At 40.7% G+C, this 25,505-nt stretch overlaps 3 protein-coding genes across 4 annotated transcripts in view; all 3 read right to left on the reverse strand.

Moving 5' to 3' along the window:
- Nucleotides 1–25,505, reverse strand: part of LOC129839880 (zinc finger protein ZFP2-like) — a 96,778-nt gene that overhangs the window by 12,188 nt on the left and 59,085 nt on the right. Inside the window, exon 1 of one of the 2 annotated variants that reach the window (XM_055907581.1) lies at nucleotides 2,285–2,845. The exons of the other annotated variant lie outside the window; for it this stretch is intronic. Within the exon in view, the coding sequence (XP_055763556.1) occupies nucleotides 2,285–2,603 (319 nt within the window). The 5' untranslated portion in view covers nucleotides 2,604–2,845. Of the gene's footprint in view, nucleotides 1–2,284; nucleotides 2,846–25,505 lie in introns of those variants that run through there. 2 annotated transcript variants of the gene reach the window in all.
- LOC129839928 (gastrula zinc finger protein XlCGF17.1-like) lies at nucleotides 9,181–14,158 on the reverse strand. Its single transcript, XM_055907651.1, has 2 exons — nucleotides 13,587–14,158; nucleotides 9,181–11,207 (listed from the first exon to the last, which is right to left on the reverse strand). Exons 1-2 carry the CDS (start codon nucleotides 13,912–13,914, stop codon nucleotides 10,492–10,494), a joined length of 1,044 nt encoding a protein of 347 aa, XP_055763626.1. The 5' UTR covers nucleotides 13,915–14,158; the 3' UTR covers nucleotides 9,181–10,491.
- Nucleotides 18,900–23,966, reverse strand: LOC129839936 (gastrula zinc finger protein XlCGF17.1-like). The gene is made up of 2 exons (XM_055907660.1): nucleotides 23,541–23,966; nucleotides 18,900–19,803 (listed from the first exon to the last, which is right to left on the reverse strand). The coding sequence occupies exons 1-2, from the start codon at nucleotides 23,863–23,865 to the stop codon at nucleotides 19,316–19,318; spliced, it is 813 nt and encodes a 270-aa protein (XP_055763635.1). The 5' UTR covers nucleotides 23,866–23,966; the 3' UTR covers nucleotides 18,900–19,315.

Below are 25,505 nucleotides of genomic sequence, written 5' to 3' on the forward strand. Positions count from 1 at the left end.
GTATCTCTCTAGGTCATGCCAGTAGGTTACAGTAGGTTGTATCTCTCTAGGTCATGCCAGTAGGTTACAGTAGGTTGTAACTCTCTAGGTCATGCCAGTAGGCTACAGTAGGTTGTAACTCTCTAGGTCATGCCAGTAGGTTACAGTAGGTTGTAACTCTCTAGGTCATGCCAGTAGGTTACAGTACACTACAGTAGGTTGTATCTCTCTAGGTCATGCCAGTAGGTTACAGTAGGTTGTATCTCTCTAGGTCATGCCCGTAGGTTACAGTAGGTTGTAACTCCAGGTCAAGCCAGTAGGCTACAGTAGGTTGTAACTCTCTAGGTCATGCCAGTAGGTTACAGTACACTACAGTAGGTTGTAACTCTCTAGGTCATGCCAGTAGGCTACAGTAGGTTGTATCTCTCTAGGTCATGCCAGTAGGCTACAGTAGGTTGTATCTCTCTAGGTCATGCCAGTAGGTTACAGTAGGTTGTAACTCTCTAGGTCATGCCAGTATGTTACAGTAGGTTGTATCTCTCTAGGTCATGCCAGTAGGCTACAGTAGGTTGTATCGCTCTAGGTCATGCCAGTAGGTTACAGTAGGTTGTAACTCTCTAGGTCATGCCAGTAGGTTACAGTAGGTTGTAACTCTCTAGGTCATGCCAGTAGGTTACAGTAGGTTGTAACTCTCTAGGTCATGCCAGTAGGTTACAGTAGGTTGTAACTCTCTAGGTCATGCCAGTAGGCTACAGTAGGTTGTATCTCTCTAGGTCATGCCAGTAGGTTACAGTAGGTTGTATCTCTCTAGGTCATGCCCGTAGGTTACAGTAGGTTGTAACTCCAGGTCAAGCCAGTAGGCTACAGTAGGTTGTAACTCTCTAGGTCATGCCAGTAGGTTACAGTACACTACAGTAGGTTGTAACTCTCTAGGTCATGTCAGTATGTTACAGTAGGTTGTATCTCTCTAGGTCATGCCCGTAGGTTACAGTAGGTTGTAACTCCAGGTCAAGCCAGTAGGCTACAGTAGGTTGTAACTCTCTAGGTCATGCCAGTAGGTTACAGTACACTACAGTAGGTTGTAACTCTCTAGGTCATGCCAGTATGTTACAGTAGGTTGTATCTCTCTAGGTCATGCCCGTAGGTTACAGTAGGTTGTAACTCCAGGTCTAGCCAGTAGGCTACAGTAGGTTGTAACTCTCTAGGTCATGCCAGTAGGTTACAGTAGGTTGTATCTCTCTAGGTCATGCCAGTAGGTTACAGTAGGTTGTAACTCTCTAGGTCATGCCAGTAGGCTACAGTAGATTGTATCTCTCTAGGTCATGCCAGTAGGCTACAGTAGGTTGTAACTCTCTAGGTCATGCCAGTAGGTTGTATCCAAGTAAAACAATTATCAATCCAATGTGGAAAGAAGTTTCGTAATGATTAAGTTGTTATGTGGACACGTGACATACTGACAACTTTGATAAAAACCCTATAGGAGTTGTCTCCAGATCACTATGCATATTCATGCTAGTAGCTTAGCATCTCTCTCCATTGAATACAGGCGGTGCATATTCATGCTTGTAGCTTAGCATCTCTCTCCATTGAATACAGGCGGTGCATATTCATGCTAGTAGCTTAGCATCTCTCTCCATTGAATACAGGCGGTGCATATTCATGCTAGTAGCTTAGCATCTCTCTCCATTGAATACAGGCGGTGCATATTCATGCTAGTAGCTTAGCATCTCTCTCCATTGAATACAGGCGGTGCATATTCATGCTAGTAGCTTAGCATCTCTCTCCATTGAATACAGGCGGTGCATATTCATGCTAGTAGCTTAGCATCTCTCTCCATTGAATACAGGCGGTTGACGTCAAACACCCTCATATAATATAAACAATAGATTACAATAATAAGATGTATCCACCAATCCAAAGAAAGGGTAGGCGGGAGCTAGACAACCCACAGTGCCGCTTTGTGGACAACGACTCCCCTTGTTAGGGCGGAGAGACATCTTGTCAGTATATCCATAATCTTTGGTGTAGCCAACCCAACTCTCACATGGCACTATTGGGGGGCACGGTGTGCAGTAAATCATCACTACATGCCGTGCCCCCCAGTCTGCGGTCAGCAGATAGACCCTTCTCAAATATATATGTTAAGTCACTTTTTGGAAACGGAACGGAGAAAACAAGGGGTAGCTTGTTCTCTATGTCGTCTGATTCTAGACATATCAGTCATTATCCTGGGCCCTCCGTTGAAGAGGTTGATGAGCCAACTCCGAATATCGAAAGTAAAAAACGATTTTAAGGCGGTACTTACTGGTGTTAATCAGATCTCCTATCTCCTCTTCATCTTTCAATGTGACAGTAATCTCCCCTTCCTCCTTCACTCCATAAACTACATCCACCTCTTTCTCTTCCTCATCCTCTTCTTTTACTGTAACATCCTCCTCCTCTTTCACTGTAACGTCTTTCTCTTCTTCTTTCACTGTAACAGCCTCACCCTCTACTTCTTGTTTTACTGTGAAATCCTCTTCTTCCTTCTCCTCTTTCACGACAATGTTCAGCCCCAAAGCTTCTTTCTCCGTCCAGCAGACTGCCTCTTCTTTAGCAGGAGATGAGTAGTTTAGGGAGCTCATGTTCGGGGATGTTAGCTAGCTAGCTATCATTAGCGACTAGTCTAGTGCTAACTTAACCAGCCAGCTACTATAGCTGACTAATACAAAATAACGTAATATTAAATTATATAGGTTAACAACTAGATACGACCTAAGTGTGTCGAAAACACAGTAGCTAATATACACCGAAAGCGTATAAATAGCTCGAATCTTTCGGCTATGTTGGCTAGCAAGCTACCGAGGTGGTTGACGAGCTGTTTATGAAGAACCGTCCACTAGATTATACGTCACGCTGGCAGCGTCGCCTGAAAGACGCACATCGCCGTCTGCTGACTGGAGGGGAAACGCAGTTGAGGATCATATTTTATTTCAGACAAAGATTATTTTAAATGGATTGAATTAAATAATACTATTATATTGAGAGATACAAAGACAGGAATGTGTTGATTGATTAGTGCGAATAAAAAATGTTTACTACAGCACATTTAAGGCAGTTTCATTAAGTCAAACTAAATCTAAATAAGTAGCTAGCTACTGTAGGTCTATACTGCTCCTACATGGTGTAACAATACATCATGTAGATGTATATAATGAACAGACTAGGTCTATACTGCTCCTACATGGTGTAACAATACATCATGTAGATGTATATAATGAACAGACTAGGTCCATACTGCTCCTACATGGTGTAACAATACATCATGTAGATGTATATAATGAACAGACTAGGTCTATACTGCTCCTACATGGTGTAACAATACATCATGTAGATGTATATAATGAACAGACTAGGTCTATACTGCTGCTACATGGTGTAACAATACATCATGTAGATGTATATAATGAACAGACTAGGTCTATACTGCTCCTACATGGTGTAACAATACATCATGTAGATGTATATAATGAACAGACTAGGTCTATACTGCTCCTACATGGTGTAACAATACATCATGTAGATGTATATAATGAACAGACTAGGTCTATACTGCTCCTACATGGTGTAACAATACATCATGTAGATGTATATAATGAACAGACTAGGTCTATACTGCTCCTACATGGTGTAACAATACATCATGTAGATGTATATAATGAACAGACTAGGTCTATACTGCTCCTACATGGTGTAACAATACATCATGTAGATGTATATAATGAACAGACTAGGTCTATACTGCTCCTACATGGTGTAACAATACATCATGTAGATGTATATAATGAACAGACTAGGTCTATACTGCTCCTACATGGTGTAACAATACATCATGTAGATGTATATAATGAACAGACTAGGTCCATACTGCTGCTACATGGTGTAACAATACATCATGTAGATGTATATAATGAACAGACTAGGTCTATACTGCTCCTACATGGTGTAACAATACATCATGTAGATGTATATAATGAACAGACTAGGTCTATACTGCTCCTACATGGTGTAACAATACATCATGTAGATGTATATAATGAACAGACTAGGTCTATACTGCTCCTACATGGTGTAACAATACATCATGTAGATGTATATAATGAACAGACTAGGTCTATACTGCTCCTACATGGTGTAACAATACATCATGTAGATGTATATAATGAACAGACTAGGTCTATACTGCTCCGACGTGGTGTAACAATACATCATGTAGATGTATATAATGAACAGACTAGGTCTATACTGCTGCTACATTTTTGTGTTATTATGTTTTATTTATTTCTCCTTTATTTAACCAGGTCGGCCAGTTGAGAACAAGTTCTCATTTACAACTGCGACCTGGTCAAGATAAAGCAAAGCAGTTCGACAAAAACAACAACACAGAGTTACACATAAACAAATATTCAGTCAATAACACAATAGAAGATCAAGAATGTATTTTTATATTTAGAAATTTTGTGAAACACGATCATTCCACTATTAATGCAGATATTATGGACATTTTATTTAAAACATGTAATTAAACTATAATTGTAGCTCCTTTAATTTAGACCCAAAATGTATTTGCTATGTGTGCTATGGCCCGGCTATTAAAAGGAACAGGCGACTATTTGAGACTCAGCCTCAGAAATGTTTGGTCACATGGAATCAAGTGGTCACTAGATGTCTACGGTGCCAAAGAGATTGATAGTTGGGAGCGTTGGGAGTGTTCAGTGTGTTGAAATAACGGTAATAATGTCAAAATTCCACTTTTAACAACCATCAGAATTGGTTAAAAAAAGGTTATGCCCGAGTGGTGCAGCGATCTAAGGTACTGTATCACAGTGCTAGAGGCGTCACTATAGACCCGAGTGGTGCAGCAGTCTAAGGTACTAGATCAGTGTTAGAGGTGTCACTATAGACCTGAGTGGTGCAGCAGTCTAAGGTACTGTATCACAGTGTTAGAGGTGTCACTATAGACCCGAGTGGTGCAGCAGTCTAAGGTACTGTATCACAGTGTTAGAGGTGTCACTATAGACCCGAGTGGTGCAGCGATCTAAGGTACTGTATCACAGTGCTAGAGGCGTCACTATAGACCCGAGTGGTGCAGCGGTCTAAGGTACTGCATGGCAGTGCTAGAGGCGTCACTAGAGGCGTCACCCGGGTTCGATCCCGGGCTGTACCACAACCTGCTGTAATCGGGAGTTCCATAGGGCGGCACACAATTGGCCAAGCGTCGCCCGGTGTTTCCTCCTACACATTGGTGCAGCTGGCTTCCGGGTTAAGCGGGCGGGTGTTAAGAAGCGCGGTTTGACGGGTCATGTATCAGAGGATGCATGACTCGACCTTCGCCTCCTGAGCCCGTTGGGGAGTTGCAGCGATGAGACAAGATCGAAATTGGGGGGACAAAACGGGGGTAAAATGATAAAAAATGTTTAAAAAATGACAACAAACAAAGGTTGCATCCCAACGTGGCAATAAACAGTAGGCAAAGTGACCGTGTCACAATGAACTCAAACGTTTTACCATTGGAACACTTGATGTAATGATGTAATAATGGACAGAATGAACTCAAACGTTTTACCATTTTACCCTCCATTTGCAACAACGTCACTGAGCACCATCACTGTCTTTCCTTCGTGCATCTCCTGCATGTTAACATATCTGGCATTACTCATCTTATATGTATATACTGTATTCTATCCTATTCTACTGTATCTGTCTATGCCGCTCTGACATTGCTTGTCCATATATTTATATATGAGTCACTGGCTTACTGGTGCTCTTCCATGCCGTCCCTAGTAGGGGTGAGTCACTTGAGTGGGTTGAGTCACTGACGTGGTCTTCCTGTCTGGGTCAGCGCCCCCCCCCCCCCCCCCCCCCCTTGGGTTGTGCCATGGCGGAGATCTTTGTGGGCTATACTCGGCCTTGTCTCAGGATGGTAAGTTGGTGGTTGAAGATATCCCTCTAGTGGTGTGGGGGCTGTGCTTTGGCAAAGTGGGTGGGGTTATATCCTGCCTGTTTGGCCCTGTCTGGGGGTATCATCGGATGGGGCCACAGTGTCTCCTGAACCCTCTTGTCTCAGCCTCTAGTATTTATGCTGCAGTAGTTTGTGTCGGGGGGCTAGGGTCAGTATGTTATATCTGGACTATTTCTCCTGTCTTATCCGGTGTCCTGTGTCAATTTAAGTATGCTCTCTCTAATTCTCTCTTTCTTTCTCTCTCTCGGAGAACCTGAGCCCTAGGACCATGCCTCAGGACTACCTGGCATGATGACTCCTTGCAGACCCCTGGCCGTGCTGCTGCTCCAGTTTCAACTGTTCTGCCTGCGGCTATGGAAACCTGACCTGTTCACCGGACGTGCTACCTGTCCCAGACCAGCGGTTTTCAACTCTCTAGAGACAGCAGGAGCATTTACTCCTGAGGTGCTGACCTGTTGCACCCTCAACAACTACTGTGATTATTATTATTTGACCATGCTGGTCATTTATGAACATCTTGGTCATGTTCTGTTATAATCTCCACCCGGCACAGCCAGAAGAGGACTGGCCACCCCTCATAGCCTGGTTCCTCTCTAGGTTTCTTCCTTGTTTTGGCCTTTCTAGGGAGTTTTTCCAAGCCACCGTGCTTCTACACCTGCATTGCTTGCTGTTTGGGTTTTAGTCTGGTTTTCTATACAGGACTTTGAGATATCAGCTGATGTAAGAAGGGCTATATAAATATTAATACATTTGATTTGATGTATTCTTATTCCATTACTTAGATTTGTGTGTATTAGGTATTTGTGGTGACATTGGTAGATATTACTGCACTGTTGGAGTTAGAAACACAAGCATTTAGTTATATATTACTGCACTGTTGGAGCTAGGAACACAAGCATTTAGTTAGGTATTACTGCACTGTTGGAGCTAGAAACACAAGCATTTGGTTAGATATTACTGCACTGTTGGAGCTAGGAACACAAGCATTTGGTTAGATATTACTGCACTGTGGGAGCTAGAAACACAAGCATTTAACTACACCCGCAATAACATACATATGTGACAAATAACATTTAAATTATTATGAAGGTCACTTGTGTAAAATGTACTTTTCCTCACTCATCTTTTGACATTGCTTATGCATATTCGGTGGCCTGACTGCGTCCAGACTATGTCAAAGGTCCATCCTGGTAGATCTGAACCTAATGCAGCTTAGAGTGATCAGATGACAGAAGTCACATTTAGGTGCCAGGTGTAACTGAAGCCATAGATGCTCCATATCCATTACTTTGAGTGTTTTATATAATATGACTAAATATGTTTCTTTCTGTGTTGCAGGGGCAGTCAAGAAATGGAACGGCAAGGCCACAGAACATGATATAAGCAGAGCTGTGGGAGACCACCTCAAGCCCCTGGTAGAGCCGGGGGTGGTGTTTACCACTCCACCACGCCTTCAGCAGGCTTGAAAAGTGGGATTGAGACTGATTTTCATACCAAGATGGACCAAGAGTCTGTTGATTGGTCGGTCATTGGGTTAATTTGTTTTGTAATATGTTCAAATCAAATCAAGCTTAATTTATACAGCACATTTCAGACATGGATGCAACACAATGGCTTCACAGGAAAAAACAACGAAAATAAAGAGATATTTAGTACAAACTTAAGAGAAAAAAACAGAAGAAAAACTGAAAGACTAATGAGCATTGTAAAGAAATGCCATTGTTTAAAATATTAATTGGATGCAATATCCAACCCAAAATATAACTTGTTTTTTTAGGAGGGGCTCTGAAAGACACTATGGGGGTGTCGACTGAAAATTGACTAGTAACAACAACTGGGACCTAAAAGACAACCACCATGAGACCCACTAAACCTGCCCAAGAGGCAAACAAAAGAAAAACTCACAACAAACTTACAGACAGGAAGCAAACCAAAAAGGTGGAGCAACTAAAGGTGTTGACTATCCACATCTATCAAGACAACAGGAGCACTGGGCCAGAAACTCTTAAAAATAGAACCTGGACCAGCTCAGGTGAAACACCTTCCCACAAACGAGATGGACAAGCCAACACAGGTGTAACACATACTGACTGTTCTGTTCTGCCTGCGGCTATGGAACCCTGACCTGTCTACCGGACGTACTACCTGTCCCAGACCTGCTGTTTTCAACTCTCTAGAGACAGCAGGAGCGGTAGAGATACTCTTAATGATCGGCTATGAAAAGCCAACTGACATTTACTCCTGATTATTATTTGACCATGCTGGTCATTTATGAACATTTGAACATCTTGGCCATGTTCTGTTATAATCTCCACCCGGCACAGCCAGAAGAGGACTGGCCACCCCTCAGTCTGGTTCCTCTCTAGGTTTATTCCTAGGTTTTGGCATTTCTAGGGAGTTTTTCCTAGCCACCGTGCTTCTACACCTGCATTGCATGCTGTTTGGGGTTTTAGGCTGGGTTTCTGTACAGCACTTCGAGATATTAGCTGATGTACGAAGGGCTATATAAAATAAACTTGATTTGACTAACGAGGAGACACCAATCAGTGCGTCCTACGTGCTAACGAGCTAGACGTGCTAACGAGCTAGACGTGCTAAAGTCCAACCTCAAAACATAAATGGAAAAACCAAAGCCTGTAACACTTTCCCCCTTAAGAAAACAAACATATCCTATGTTTTTGTTGGACAAGTTTGCTCACCACTGACAGAAAACAACTTTCATTTCACATAATCAACTACAATGCTTCTACAATATTAACATAGTGTCTACTGGCTGTATAAATCTAGCAACTCCTCTCATACTGGGAATAATTACAGGTGCACCTTACACTATATCATACATGGTCTTAACTAGTAAACACAGATTCTAGTTTTCATCCAGTTTACATAGCTGCCTGGGCCCTGTTTACACCTCCAAGGTGTCCCCCTCAAACAGGAATACACACTCAAAGCCTACGAGGCTTTTCTAAAAACTCCACTACGTTTGAGATGTGGTATCCACTCGGCTCGCTGCCTCTCAGATCAAAGGTGGGTCCATCTGCTCTGTTGCCGAAGTTGTCTCCCTGAGATCCCAAGTTTGATGGATCCCTCGTGTACCATTTACCCAGGTCATTTACCCAGGTCGTCAGGAGCCAGGTCATTTACCCAGGTCATCGGGAGCCAGGTCATTTACCCAGGTCGTCAGGAGCCAGGTCATTTACCCAGGTCGTCAGGAGCCAGGTCAGTTTCCCAGGTCGTCAGGAGCCAGGTCAGTTACCCATGTCGTCAGGAGCCAGGTCACCAAGTGAAGATTAACATCCCCATCGCCAAATGTGGTGGTTAACTTCTTTAATATCAAATGAGGAGAGAAACTTATCACACAAGTCAGAGTTATTCTTTAACTAAATCTGTATTCACTTCTAAATAAGGGAGCAGGTCAATACAACGTACACATATAAAGTGAATCAATTGAAGGCTCTATGATAATGATGGCTGGTCGACCCACAGGACAAAAGTACAAAGGTCTTTTATAGCCAAGATACTCTCCTTTCAACCTACATGACCGATAATAGATGTACAGAACGGGTCACAAGGTTTAGATTTGAATCAAAGATAGTTATAATTCTCAGCAGACAGTATCTGCTGTAAAAACAGTACTCTTTGTGTAGAGACCAGGGTCTGGCCCTGAGGTCATCTCTCCCTGGTACCATATAAAACAGAAACATTCACGTCCACTAGCTTCTAGAACTCTCGTCTTCCTAAAACTCACTTGCTTCTAGAACTGCCGTCCACTTGGAACGAGCCCAAACAAAACTCATCTCCAAAAACAGAAAAACAAGCAGTCAAAATAAGATCCATGGCAATTACTGGCTAAACGCAAAACTTTTTGACTGCCAACCTTGAGACAATCAGAAACCAAGTTGTCCTGCACCAAAAACGCTGTTGTTTTGACAAGTAGCAATAAACTACTGATATCGATTAGGGGGGAAATTAGGTTGTATGTGATATGGAAACTAACACAACTAAAAAAAAACATGGAAATGGGAGATATATTTTACCTCACTGGTTAGAGGACAACCTGCAGAAGACAGTCAGCTACATTTTGGAGTGATGCATTTAAATGTAGGGGTCACTAAACAAAGGAACACAACACTTATTTGTCATAACTCACCAATATCATGCTAAAATAATTTGTGCGAGAGGGAGATGAGGTTGCACGTCCTGTTAAAACTAACAGCTCAAAAACCACACGGAATCTGGGAGTAACCTGTACATCCCTGGTTAGAGAACAATTTGTAGAAAACAGATCGCTACATTTTGAAGTGTTGCATTTTGATTCAAGTGGGTCACCAACATGGTAAGTGTAACAGGGACAAATGTTTAGGCTTCTACATTGTGACATTAAAATACTCCTACTACAATGTTAAAACATTCTACATTGTGACATCATTAAAACATTCTACATTGTGACATTATTTCATTGATATCATGAAACAACTCCTTGTATTTGATGTTTAATCAGAGATCTTTAATCAGAGTATCTCTTCCCCTGTGTGTGTCCGCTTGTGTATATTCCGGCTGTTTGGCTGAGTAAAACTCTTCCCACATTGATCACAGCTATATGGTTTCTCTCCTGTGTGTGTTCTATGGTGTATAGTTAGATAGCTAGAAGAAGAAAAACTCTTCCCACATTGATCACAGCTATATGGTTTCTCTCCTGTGTGTGTTCTTTGGTGTATAGTTAGATAGCCAGAAGTAGTAAAACTCTTCCCACATTGATCACAGCTATAAGGTTTCTCTCCTGTGTGTGTTCTCTGGTGTGTAGTCAGATGGCTAGATTTAGCAAAACTTCTCCCACATTGATCACAGCTATATGGTTTCTCTCCTGTGTGTGTTCTCTGGTGTGCAGTCAGATTGCTAGATGTAGTAAAACTCTTCCCACATTGATCACAGCTATAAGATTTCTCTCCTGTGTGTGTTCTATGGTGTGATTTCAGGGAGCCTGACTGAGTAAAACTCCTCCCACATTGATCACAGCTATAAGGTTTCTCTCCTGTGTGTGTTCTCTGGTGTATCTTAAGTTCTGATGAAGATTTGCAACGTGTCCCACAGTCAGAGCAGCAAATAGATTTCTTCCCTGTGGGCCTCTGCTGGTGTTTCTTGAGGAGTTCTGATCTGGAGAGACTTTTCCCTGCCCCATGATGTTGTCGAGGCTCCCCAGAGGATCCACGATAGTCACATCTCTCTCCTGTGTGAACAACAAGCTCAGACAGATGGTTAAAGGCCTGCAAAAGCAGAAATCCACTGTGTATTTGAGGTAAAAGGTGATGCCCAGAGGTCTGTTAAATTATTTTACAATTGTCTTAAGACAGTCAAACATAAGCAGTGTGCCAGACAAGCTTTGATCTCCAAAAATGGCCCCATTTATGTGTTTGCTAAAATTGCGGCACGAGGGCGATGCACACACAATTTAATTGCAAAAACACCTCCCTGCTAATGAGGAAACCACTAGTTATGGATGTAGTATATCTGCTAATGAGGAAACCACTAGTTATGGATGTAGTATATCTGACTGGAACAAAAATGGTGAGCAAAGATTTTAGTTTTCCCCAATGTATTCTGAATATTACAGCGCAAGATCAGGAGTGCTACTCAAGGAAACTCACATTAAGCTCTGTGTCTATTTACTAATTCACCACCATGGGGGAAAAACTCAGGGGAGTTCTCATAGGCTGACAGCAAAAATAGCCTCCATTTACAGGTTGTTTATGAGTGCATTTCACATTACTTTTGGATTATAATTGTAAGGCTCGCTTGAATCACCTGCTTAAAATGTTTGTGTTATTGTCGCAAATCAGCTGCTTTATACTTATAAAACACTTCAACCAGTAAAATGCTCTTTAGCTAGCTTTGCCATCAGCCTGAAACTGAGGGTTTGTACATTAAGTGTTTCACAAATTGGCCCATAACTTCACCTAACAACAACATAGACCTACTGTAGGACCCATAACTTCACCTAACAATAACATAGACCTACTGTAGGACCCATAACTTCACCTAACAATAACATAGACCTACTGTAGGACCCAAAACTTCACCTAACAACATAGACCTACTGTAGGACCCATAACTCCACCTAACAACAACATAGACCTAGGACTATAATACACTAGGCTACTCTGTAATGTGTTGTCATTCTAAATGTCCTGAATAAAGGAAAATATCTCTGTGTGTTGTACAATAGCCTATCCATCAAGGAACAGTTCTCTACACATTATGAGCTAAGTATCTCCGTGTCCAAACAGACTAACGGGACCCTACTGTAAATCAATAAGACCCTATTATAAATCAAGCAGACAATAACATTATAACATTATAAACATCAATTTGTTAGGGATGTTGGATCCAACATGGAGCACAGCATAACTGTCTTTACCAGAGTAATGAATGAAGAAGCACTTTGGTTGTTGTTGCATGTTGTGATATTTATCATGTGACTGTCATTCAGAAAATGATTTACTGGATCAGCTGATGATAGTTGAACATGTGACTAACTAAACAGCTACAGTATTAAGAATTATGTGTAATTATTGAAGAACCACATTAATGACAGTATCCATTTGGGTGTTGTCAATAAAGTTAAGGTGACTCTCGGTTAGAACCATTGGATTTAGCACACTCTGAAATTATTTAGGATTTCTGTGCCCATGAAAACTGTTTTCCCAGCGTAACATAAGGAGCCACAAAATGTTACGTAGGTAGAGTGCATTTTCAGAGATCTGAATACAAAAAAACTGTACTAACAGGACAATAACCTAAACCACAAGGCCAAATCTACACTGGAGGAGCTTACCAAGATGACATTGAATGATCCTGAGTGACCTAGTTCCAGTTTGGACTTAAATCGTCTTTAAAATCTATGGAAAGACTTGAAATTGGCTTTCTAGCAATGATCAACAACCAACTTGACAGAACAGGAAGGATTTTAAAAAGAATAATTAATATTCACATGAAGATCTGTCTCCTATTGGTAAACATCACAACTTCCCATCAAGACAACTCATTGAAGGCCTTACTATGACATCACTCACTCCTTCTAGTTTGCAGTTGTCTAAAAAAACACTATTTTGCTCAAAACATTTATTTGTTTCCCTTTAGTGTGTTTGTACTTTACTGTATTTATATAGCACTTTTCAACAGGAAAAGTTTTTTAAAAATCACTGGAGGACGTCATGAACAATTCATACAGTACAGAAAAACATATCCAAGTGTAGAATGCCACTTTAAAAAACTCACTGTATTTACTGGTGTTAATCAGATCAATGCCCCTGTTTTATAAGATAGTACTCACTGTATTTACTGGTGTTAATCAGATCAATGCCCCTGTTTAATAAGATAATACTCACTGTATTTACTGGTGTTAATCAGGTCAATGGACCTGTTTTATAAGATAGTACTCACTGTATTTACTGGTGTTAATCAGGTCAATGGACCTGTTTTATAAGATAGTACTCACTGTATTTACTGGTGTTAATCAGATCAATGGCCCTGTTTTATAAGATAGTACTCACTGTATTTACTGGTGTTAATCAGATCAATGGCCCTGTTTAATTCAGATAGTACTCACTGTATTTACTGGTGTTAATCAGATCTCCAGCCCTCTCTTCTTCATCCTCCTCTAATGTGACAGTAATCTCCCCCTCTTCATCCTCCACTCCAAAAACGTCATCTTCCTCCTTTTCGTTCACAGAAAAATCATCCTCCTTTTTCAATCCATAAACTCTGAACGCGTCTTTCTCTTCTTCTTTCACTGTAACACCCTCTACTTCTTGTTTTACTGTGACATCCTCTTCTTCCTTCTCCTCTTTCACGACAATGTTCAGCCCCAAAGCTTCTTTCTCCGTCCAGCAGACCGCCTCTTCTTTAACAAGAGGGGAGAAGTTTAGGGAGCTCATGTTCAGGGATGTTAGCTAGCTAGCTATCATTAGCGACTAGGCTAGTGCTAACTTAACCAGCCAGCTACTATAGCTGACTAATACAAAATAACGTAATATGCAATTAAATAGGTTAACAACTAGATACGACAGAAGTGTGGCTAAAATACAGCAGCTAATATACACCGAAAGCGTATAAATAGCATGAATCTTTCGGCTATGTTGGCTAGCAAGCTACCGAGGTGGTTGACGAGCTGTTTATGAAGAACCGTCCACTAGATTATACGTCACGCTGGCAGCGACGCCTGAAAGACGCACATCGCCGTCTGCTGACTGGAGGGGAAACGCAGTTGAGGATCATATTTTATTTTCAGACAAAGATTATTTTAAATGGATTTAAGTAAATAATACCATTATATTGAGACATACAAAGACAGGAATGTGTTGATTGATTAGTGCGAATAAAAAATGTTTACCACAGCATATTTAAGGCAGTTTCATTAAGTTATACTACATCTAAATTAGCAGCTAGCTACTGTAGGTCTATACTGCTCCTACATGGTGTAACAATACATCATATAGATGTATATAATGACCAGACTAAGTCTATACTGCTCTTACATGGTGTAACAATACATCGTGTAGATGTATATAATGAACAGACTAGGTCTATACTGCTCCAACGTGGTGTAACAATACATCATGTAGATGTATATAATGAACAGACTAGGTCTATACTGCTCCTACATGGTGTAACAACACATCATGTAGATGTATATAATGAACAGACTAGGTCTATACTGCTCCTACATGGTGTAACAATACATCATGTAGATGTATATAATGAACATACTAGGTCTATACTGCTCCTACATGGTGTAACAATACATCATGTTGTTGTATATAATGAACAGACTAGGTCCATACTGCTCCTACATGGTGTAACAATACATCATGTAGATGTATATAATGAACAGACTAGGTCTATACTGCTCCTACATGGTGTAACAATACATCATGTAGATGTATATAATGAACAGACTAGGTCCATACTGCTGCTACATTTTTGTATTATTATGTGTTATTTTTTTCACCTTTATTTAACCAGGTCGGCCAGTTGAGAACAAGTTCTCATTTACAACTGCAACCTGGCCAAGATAAAACAAAGCAGTTCGACACATACAACAACACAGAGTTACACATGAAGTAAAACAAACATACAGTCAATAATACAGTAGAAAAATAAGTCTATATACAATGTGAGCAAGTGAGGTGAGATAAGGGAGGTGAAGGCAAAAAAAGGCCATGGTGGCGAAGTAAATACAATATAGCAAGTAAAACACTGGAACGATAGATTTGCAGTGGAAGAATGTGCAAAGAAGAAATAAAAAATAATGGGGTGCAAAGGAGCAAAATAAATAAATAAATACAGTAGGGAAAGAGGTAGTTGTTTGGGCTAAATTATAGATGGGCTATGTACAGGTGCAGTAATCTGTGAGCTGCTCTGACAGCTGGTGCTTAAAGCTAGTGAGGGAGATAAGTGTTTTTATATAGACCCGAGTGGTGCAGCAGTCTAAGGTACTAGATCACAGTGTTAGAGGTGTCACTATAGACCCGAGTGGTGCAGCGGTCTAAGGTACTGCATGGCAGTGCTAGAGGCGTCACTAGAGGCGTCACCCGTGTTCGATCCCGGGCTGTACCACAACCTGCCGTGATCGGGAGTTCCATAGGGCGGCACACAATTGGCCAAGCGTCGCCCGGTGTTTCCTCCTACACATTGGAGCAGCTGGCTTCCGGGCTAAGCGGGCGGGTGTTAAGAAGCGCGGTTTGACGGGTCATGTTTCAGAGGACGCATTACTCGACCTTCGCCTCCTGAGCCCATTGGGGAGTTGCAGCGATGAGACAAGATCCACATTGGGGAGTTGCAGCGATGAGACAAGATCCACATTGGGGAGTTGCAGCGATGAGACAAGATCCACATTGGGGAGAAAAAACGGGCGTAAAATGATAAAAAATGCTTAAATAATGACAACAAACAAAGGTTGCATCCCAACGTGGCAATAAACAGTAGACAAAGTGACCAGGACAAAATGAACTCAAACGTTTTACCATTGGAACACTTGATGTAATGATGTAATAATGGACAGAATGAACTCAAACGTTTTACCATTGGAACACTTGATGTAATGATGTAATAATGGACAGAATGAACTCAAACGTTTTACCATTGGAACACTTGATGTAATGATGTAATAATGGACTGAATGAACTCAAACGTTTTACCATTGGAACACTTGATGTAATGATGTAATAATGGACTGAATGAACTCAAACGTTTTACCATTGGAACACTTGATGTAATGATGTAATAATGGACAGAATGAACTCAAACGTTTTACCATTGGAACACTTGATGTAATGATGTAATAATGGACTGAATGAACTCAAACGTTTTACCATTGGAACACTTGATGTAATGATGTAATAATGGACAGAATGAACTCAAACGTTTTACCATTTTACCCACCATTTGCAACAACGTCACTGAACACCATCACTATCTTTCCTTCGTGGATCTCCTGCATGTTTACATATCTGGCATTACTCATCTCATATGTATATACTGTACTCTATCCTATTCTACTGTATCGTAGTCTATGTATTACTCATCTCATATACTGTATTCTATCCTATTCTACTGTATCTTAGTCTGTGTATTTCTCATCTCATATGTATATACTGTATTCTATCCTATTCTACTGTATCTTAGTCTATGTATTACTCATCTCATATGTATATACTGTACTCTATCCTATTCTACTGTATCGTAGTCTATGTATTACTCATCTCATATACTGTATTCTATCCTATTCTACTGTATCTTAGTCTATGTATTACTCATCTCATATGTATATACTGTATTCTATACTATTCTACTGTGTCTTAGTCTATGTATTACTTATCTCATATGTATATACTGTATTCTATCCTATTCTACTGTATCTGTCTTTGCCGCTCTGATATTGCGTGTCCATATATTTATATATATGAGTCACTGGCTTACTGGTGCTCTTCCATGCCGTCCCTAAGAGGGGTGCGTCACTTGAGTGGGTTGAGTCACTGACGTGGTCTTCCTGTCTGGGTTGGCGCCTTGTCTCAGGATGGTAAGTTGGTGGTTGAAGATATCTAGTGGTGTGGGGACTGTGCTTTGGCAAAGTGGGTGGGGTTATATCCTGCCTGTTTGGCCCTGTCTGGGGGTATCATCGGATGGGGCCACAGTGTCTCCTGAACCCTCCTGTCTCAGCCTCTAGTATTTATGCTGCAGTAGTTTGTGTCGGGGGGCTAGGGTCAGTCTGTTATATCTGGACTATTTCTCCTGTCTTATCCGGTGTCCTGTGTGAATTTAAGTATGCTCTCTCTAATTCTCTCTTTCTTTCTCTCTCTCGGAGGACCTGAGCCCTAGGACCATGCCTCAGGACTACCTGGCATGATGACTCCTTGCTGTCCCCTGGCCGTGCTGCTGCTCCAGTTTCAACTGTTCTGCCTGCGGCTATGGAACCCTGACCTGTTCACCTGACATGCTGCCTGTCCCAGACCTGTAGTTTTCAACTCTCTAGAGACAGCAGGAGCATTTACTCCTGAGGTGCTGACCTGTTGCACCCTCAACAACTACTGTGATTATTATTATTTGACCATGCTGGTCATTTATGAACATCTTGGTCATGTTCTGTTGTAATCTCCACCCGGCACAGCCAGAAGAGGACTGGCCACCCCTCATAGCCTGGTTCCTCTCTAGGTTTCTTCCTAGGTTCTGGCCTTTCTAGGGAGTTTTTCCAAGCCACGTGCTTCTACACCTGCATTGCTTGCTGTTTGGGGTTTTAGGCTGGGTTTCTATACAGGACTTTGAGATATCAGCTGATGTAAGAAGGGCTATATAAAATAAACGAGGGCTATATAAAATAAACTTGATTTGATTTGACTAACGAGGTGACACCAATCAGTGCGTCCTACGTGCTAACGAGCTATACGTGCTAACGAGCTATACGTGCTAACGAGCTATACGTGCTAACGAGCTATACGTGCTAAACGTGCTAACGAGCTATACATGCTAAAGTCCAACCTCAAAACATAAATGGAAAAACCAAAGCCTGTAACACTTTTCCCCTTAAGACAACAAATATATCCTATGTTTTTGTTGGACAAGTTTGCTCACCACCGACAGAAAAAAACTTCCATTTCACATAATCAACTACAATGCTTCTACAATATAAATACGGTGTCTACTGGCTGTCAACAATTAAAATCAAGAAAAAACACGTATTTCTAAATAATAATATACAATCATATTCTTTTTTAAATCCTTCTTTCAATGGAATCCTAAAACTCACTAGCTTCTAGAACTCTCGTCCCATTGGAACGAGCCCCAAAAAAACTTGTCTCAAATACGGAAAAAATGTGTAGTCAAAATAAATTGTGATCCATGGCAACGCACTGGCTAAACGCAAAACTTGTTGACTGCCCACCCTTGAGACAATCAGCAACCAACTCCTGCAATATCTGTAGTAACTTTCCACCTCACTGCGGAGTTTCTCTCTCTTTTCAGGGTTCACTCGATAGGCATGTTGTTGGATCGGGCCCAGTCCCCAATGTCATGCATTTGGGTTAGCACATCTGAGAATGAATCATGATATTCTAAAAGAAGGGTAACAACGTCAATATAATTGTACCAAAAATGGTCAGCTGGTTGCATGAATAACTATGAATACTAAATGTTACATAAATTGTAAATATGAAAATCAAAACCAAATGTTCACCCCTTTGTTAATATGTATTGGCAATAATTAACTTAATGGTGAGGAATGGAATAATAAAACATGTATCTTTTGTCAGGCTGAATGTTTGAAATGTGAGGTGATTTGAGTCATGCTTCTTCAGTAGTGGAATAAAGACAATTAGCATTTGAATGTTGTCAAGAAATACTGGAGTTTTGTCAGATTGTTAATAAAATTGATTATAGACCAATTTATTATACTGCTTTCATGTGTGTATATACACAAACATCTGCAACATTGATCATATTACATGTATTTTTTTAAACAAGCAGCTTTTTCAACTTGTAGAAAACAGCTAGCTACATTTTGAAGTGCTGCATTTTGATTAAAGTGGGTCACCAATGCAGTAAGTGTAACACAGCTCTTTTTTTTGTTAGTCACTTTTTGTTAAATAATACTCTTTCAATTCAGAGCCTGGATTTTCCCCTGAGGCTAATATCCATATCATGCTGCAATCAACTGAACAGGGCAAAGGATAAGGATAAGGTAGAACATCATTAAAATACTCCTTCTACAATGTTAAAACATTCTACATTGTGACAAAATTAAAATACTCCTACTACAATGTTAAAACATTCTACATTGTGACATTACTTCATTGATATCATGAAACAACTTCTTCTTGTATGCATTTTCTGATGTTTGATCAGAGATCTTTTATCAGCGTATCTCTTGTCACATTGATCACAGCTATAAGGTTTCTCTCCTGTGTGTGTTCTCTGGTGTATAGTCAGAGAGCTAGATATAGTAAAATTCTTCCCACATTGATCACAGCTATAAGGTTTCTCTCCAGTGTGTGTACGCTGGTGTACTATCAGGTTGTTTAGCTGAGTAAAACTCTTCCCACATTGACCACAGCTATACGGTTTCTCTCCTGTGTGTGTTCTCTTGTGTATTTTAAGTTCTGATGAAGATGTGCAACCTTTCCCACAGTCAGAGCAGAAGTGAGATTTCTTCCCTGTGGGTCTCTGCTGGTGTTTCTTGAGGTGTTTTGATGTGGAGAGACTCTTCTCTGCCTCTTCAACATCATGAGGTTGTTGAGGCTCCCCAGAGGATCCATGATAGTCACGTCTCTCTCCTGTGTGAACAACAAGTCAGACAGATGGTTTAAGGCCCACAACAGCAGAAATCCACTGTAAAAGGTGATGTGTAGCCATGATGTTGTACAAACAATGACGTCTGTAATAAATGTTCAATATTTGACATTTGTCTTAGTGTAACGGATGTGAAATGGCTAGCTAGTTAGCGGATACGTGCTAGTACCATCTCAATCAGTTACGTCACTTGCTCTGAGACTTTAAGTAGGGTTGCCCCTTGCTCTGCAAGGGCCGCGGCCTTTGCGGAGCGATGGGTAACGATGCTTCATGGGCGACCGTTGTTGATGTGTGCAGAGGGTCCCAGGTTCGCGCCCGTGTCGGGGCGAGGGGACGACGTAAAGTTATACTGTTACATTAAGACAATCAAGTGAACAACAATAGTCATATTTTGTCTTGTTTTCACATTTGTAGTAACATCGACGATTGTATGCTAGAAATACATTTTTGAAGTTGTTGAAAGCAATGTGCCAGACAACTTTTGGTCTCCAATATAGGCACCTTTTTGTAGGTCTATGTTGTTGTTAGGTGAAGTTATGGGTCCTACAGTAGGTCTATGTTGTTGTTAGGTGAAGTTATGGGTCCTACAGTAGGTCTATGTTGTTGTTAGGTGAAGTTATGGGTCCTACAGTAGGTCTATGTTGTTGTTAGGTGAAGTTATGGGTCCTACAGTAGGTCTATGTTGTTGTTAGGTGAAGTTATGGGTCCTACAGTAGGTCCATGTTGTTGTTAGGTGAAGTTATGGGTCCTACAGTAGGTCTATGTTGTTGTTAGGTGAAGTTATGGGTCCTACAGTAGGTCTATGTTGTTGTTAGGTGAAGTTATGGGTCCTACAGTAGGTCTATGTTGTTGTTAGGTGAAGTTATGGGTCCTACAGTAGGTCTATGTTGTTGTTAGGTGAAGTTATGGGTCCTACAGTAGGTCTATGTTGTTGTTAGGTGAAGTTATGGGTCCTACAGTAGGTCTATGTTGTTGTTAGGTGAAGTTATGGGTCCTACAGTAGGTCCTTAGTCTCTTTGCGCATTAGCTTGGAGGAGTTTCTGCAACCAAATTGCGTTTTAGCAAACAGAGGGCAGAGAGCGATGCAGAGAGCGATGCACCTATTTGGGGATGTCTGATAGTATTTACACACCACCACTAATGATTTGTGGAGCTTCTCAAAGTAATTGTTTCTTCACCTCAAAACAGCAAGTAAACAAAGTTTTACTAAAATCAATTGGCAAATGACAATAGTTCCTCAAAGTATTAGTAAAATATTTCCAGCTCTCACTCTTGATAACCACTAGACATGAAAGGGAAAAATGTAATGCTCTGATCCAGTGGAAATGTCATAAATTACCTGATTACTTCTTATCCCTTACACAAATAGCCTACAGCTGTGTCTGTCCCAAACTCACTGGCGCGGGAAACTCTCAGGGCCCCGAATATTTTATATCAAGTTTCGGACCGACCTAGGTGATAGAACTTGAACCATTGTATCAACTATGTAGACAGGCCTTGAGCAGCCAATGTGATTTATTTTTATCTGGATATTTTCTAGCTGTTTTTATTTGTTGGCTTTATTTAGGCTATTTTTACAAAGTTGGCAATGGCAATAAAAGTTATTTAGATTTGTATAATTTTCATTTATATAGAATATAGATTAATCACAGAAAATGATTGAGATACAAAGACTATTATAATTATTATTACTATTATAAATTAAATGAAACTGTTCCAGTAAAATGTGAATATGAAAATCCTAACTGTTACCAGATCAGTAGAAATGGTCAGATAAATTGGCAGTACAAATGGAAAAGGTTGCCGACTGCTGTTGTAGCCTATTACTGTAAACTTCAGGAGCATAACGTCAGAATTTACGAAGGCCAGCAGCAGCGGGAGGAGAATGCTAAGGAAGAGTTTTTTTCCTTATTGTTAGGCTATCTTGATCTCTGGTTCCCTCAAGTCATTATTGTCTCAATTATTTAATAAAACGGGTGATTCCTATGTTGATGATGTAAATGATGTTTGCTGCTCTGTGGTATGTAATGAGGAGCAACCAGACGCTGCACGCATTTATGAAATTGCTTATTCCAGTAACTAATAAGCATGCACCCATTAAGAAAATGACTGTAAAAGCTGTTAAATCCCAGTGGATTGATGAGGAATTGAAAAATGGAATGGTTGAGAGGGATGAGGCAAAAGGAATGGCAAATAAGTCTGGCTTTACAACCGATTGGCAAACATCCTGCAAATTGAGAAATCATGTGACTAAACTGAAGAAAAAGAAAAAAAAACAACACAATGAAACAAAGATAAATGACAAAGAATGATAGTAAAAAGCTTTGGAGAACCTTACATACAATTTTGGGCAAAAATTAACTGAATTAGATGGCTCATTCATCAAAGCCCACTACTTTATGATTTTTTCATTGGCAAGATTAGCAAACTTAGGCATGACATACCAGCAGCAAACGCTGACACTACACATACAAGTATATCTGACCAAATTGTGAAAGACAAGCATTGTAATTTAGAATTCAGTAAAGTCAGTGTGGAAGAGGTGAAAAAAGTATTGTTGTCTATCAACAATGACAAGCCACCGGGGTCTGACAATCTAGATGGAAAATGACTGAGGATAATAGCGGACTATATTGGCACTCCTATTTTCCGTATCTTTAATTTAAGCCTACTAGAGAGCGTGTTCCCTCAGGCCTGGAGGGAAGCTAAAGTCATTCCACATGCACTATGCTCTGCATAGTTAGCTCCAGGCATAATGTTGCACTTATTCAGCCATTCTGTGACCAAAAACAAGCTACATATGGACAGTACCAAAATAAACTGACTCTGGAAATGACAAAGCGCCTCGTAACCTTGCTGGAAATGGGACAAACAGACCCCTTCTGTGGTAACAGACTGGGACGATTTGTAAAGCAGTTCATTTGTATTCGCTCTCTCGTTGGACTTCGGCTGCATATTTTCCCCCATTTTCTTCAAATCTGAAAATGTTGAAGCCACGCCCATTTCCTGAAGAATTGCATTATGGGCCCTAAAGTACTGCGTGTATACGTCCTATTTTGGCGAATTTAGTACGACAACCGGGAACTTTTGGCATACTAACTACATCATACTATGACCAATAAGCAGACTATATACTCAATTAACATCACAAATAGTGCAGTTAGTATGAGTATTCTAACACAGCTCAGGACTCTGGGCAGCCATTTTGTTTGTTTAAAAACTAGGTTGCCCTTTTAAAAAGCCACTCAACAATCAATCAATCAATCTGCAGTTCAACCAATAACAAAGCCATAATTCCACCCCTGTTTTGGTAATAAGATGATGGATGGGGCTGGAGAAATGTAACTAGTTTCTAATTCATAGACAGACCTATGGATGTAAGGACTGACCCTCCATGATATCAACATTATAGTTTTAACCATGTTGAGGCTATACAGTGTTGATTTACATTGTTTCTAAACATTGAAGTAAAAAAGCTTATTTGGGGTTCTGATGGTGTAAAAACAGTTGAACTAAGCTCATGAGGCATGTATTATATTCTTCAAGAATCAATGCCTATAAATAAATAATTTAAAGTCAAAATATGGATGTAGCAATTGCAGATTTCCCTTTTACCACCAAACATCAGTTCAACAACAGCAGAGTTTGTACCTCTGTATTTAAGACAGTACTTACCAGTGGTAATCACGGCCCGGTTTCTCAAAACCATCTTAATACTTACGAGTGTTACGTTCATCTTTAGAACCGGATGCCTGAAGATGCGTTTGGGAAACCGGGACCAGATATCCAGTTTCGTCCTCTTCATTTTTCGATGTGACAGTCATCTCACCCTCCTCTTCTTTCACTGAAACGTCGTCGTCCTCCTCTTCCTCTGTAACGTCTTTCTCTACTTCTTTCACGGTAACAGCCTCACCTTCTACTTGTTTTTGTATAACAGCCTCCTCTTCCTCCTCCCCCTCTTTCACGAGAGCTTCTTTCTCCATCCAGCAGACCTTCTCTTCTTCAGCAGGAACGGGGTTAAGTTTGAGACTGGAGCTATGAGGCATGTACTGAAGTCGCTAAGCGGTATAATTCAAAGCACTGTCGCTTTATCAGCAGCACGTGATCAATGACGTCTGAAGAATCATTTCGTCGAACACCTGATTGGTTTGGTATTGGGCTCGTTCGACACTGCAGCCGACAGTGTAGGTGGCTGCTGACAACTGACTGACTAATTTACAAATCACCTTGCATCATAAATAACTACTCATTATTATTTATAAATCAGTCAGCCAATCACCGTTTACCCACAACGCAGCATGGATTTGATGCTCTCGAACGCGGCCAGTGGTTTAATATATGACTTAATGACTAAGCTGCAACGGCGTGTGACTTCATCTATAAAATGTGGCTGTTCTAAATTCTGTGTCGTTCAAAGCCTTGAGTAATGAACCTATTTTTTTGACACAATTGGCTGGAAAGAGCCAATGTTTCAGGAAGCTTTATTTCCCCATCACTACTTTTCAGCATTTTTTCTGTGAATTAGACTACGGGAGTTTTGTAACTTTTTCTCCCGGAACGTTAGTTTGTCTCGCTGACCAAAACCGTGCTGGTTGGCTACGCTGGTTAGGCTAATAGCTAGTTGGCTAAATAGCTAACGTTAGCTGGTTGGCTAACTGCATATACCGAATGTTAGCTGGCTGGCTAAGATAACTGCATATAGTTAACGTTGGCTGGCTGGCTAAGATAACTGCATATAGTTAACGTTGGCTGGCTGGCTAAGATAACTGCATATAGCTAATGTTAGCTGGCTGGCTAAGGTAACTGCATATAGCTAATGTTAGCTGGCTGGCTAAGGTAACTGCATATAGCTAATGTTAGCTGGCTGGCTAAGGTAACTGCATATAGCTAACGTTAGCTGGCTGGCTAAGATAACTGCATATAGCTAATGTTAGCTGGCTGGCTAAGATAACTGCATATAGCTAATGTTAGCTGGCTGGCTAAGGTAACTGCATATAGTTAACGTTGGCTGGCTGGCTAAGATAACTGCATATAACTAATGTTAGCTGGCTGGCTAAGGTAACTGCATATAGCTAATGTTAGCTGGCTGGCTAAGATAACTGCATATAGCTAACATTAGCTGGCTGGCTAAGATAACTGCATATAGCTAACATTCTTTGATATTTGGTTAGATGGCATTATGTATTTACAAAACTGTGGTTTACTTTATTCACTCAAGTCATGAGTGCAAATTATTGGTTAGAATAGGCTGGTCCTCCATATTACTTCACACCTGACGTTGGCATTCTTCTAAATTCTGATTGGGTTAATGTAATAACTCCAAAAATAGAACTGTGAGGTGTTATTTTGCATTGGAAATGTTTTAATATTTTATATGATATTTTATAAACAATACAAAACTTACACATACAAACAACATCATAGAAACATTAACTACATTACACCTGCCCAGACCCACTAGAACACACCTCCATCTCCATTAACTACATCACACCTGCCCAGACCCACTAGAACACACCTCCATCTCCATTAACTACATTACACCTGCCAAGACCCACTAGAACACACCTCCATCTCCATTAACTACATCACACCTGCCCAGACCCACTAGAACACACCTCCATCTCCATTAACTACATCACACCTGCCCAGACCCACTGGAACACAGTCAGCGCATTCATCAGCA

Source organism: Salvelinus fontinalis, chromosome 40, assembly GCF_029448725.1.
Source record: "Salvelinus fontinalis isolate EN_2023a chromosome 40, ASM2944872v1, whole genome shotgun sequence".
NCBI lineage: Eukaryota > Metazoa > Chordata > Actinopteri > Salmoniformes > Salmonidae > Salvelinus > Salvelinus fontinalis.

Bases quoted from the DNA above. Each gene is read 5' to 3' on its own strand.
- LOC129839928 (XM_055907651.1), bottom strand. From the start codon at position 13,914: ATGAGCTCCCTAAACTTCTCCCCTCTTGTTAAAGAAGAGGCGGTCTGC. The intron at 11,208-13,586 runs GTGAGTACTATC...TTGTTCACACAG, and splicing joins GATTAACACCAGTAAATACA to GAGAGAGATGTGACTATCGT.
- LOC129839936 (XM_055907660.1), bottom strand. From the start codon at position 23,865: ATGCCTCATAGCTCCAGTCTCAAACTTAACCCCGTTCCTGCTGAAGAA. The intron at 19,804-23,540 runs GTAAGTATTAAG...TTGTTCACACAG, and splicing joins TAAAGATGAACGTAACACTC to GAGAGAGACGTGACTATCAT.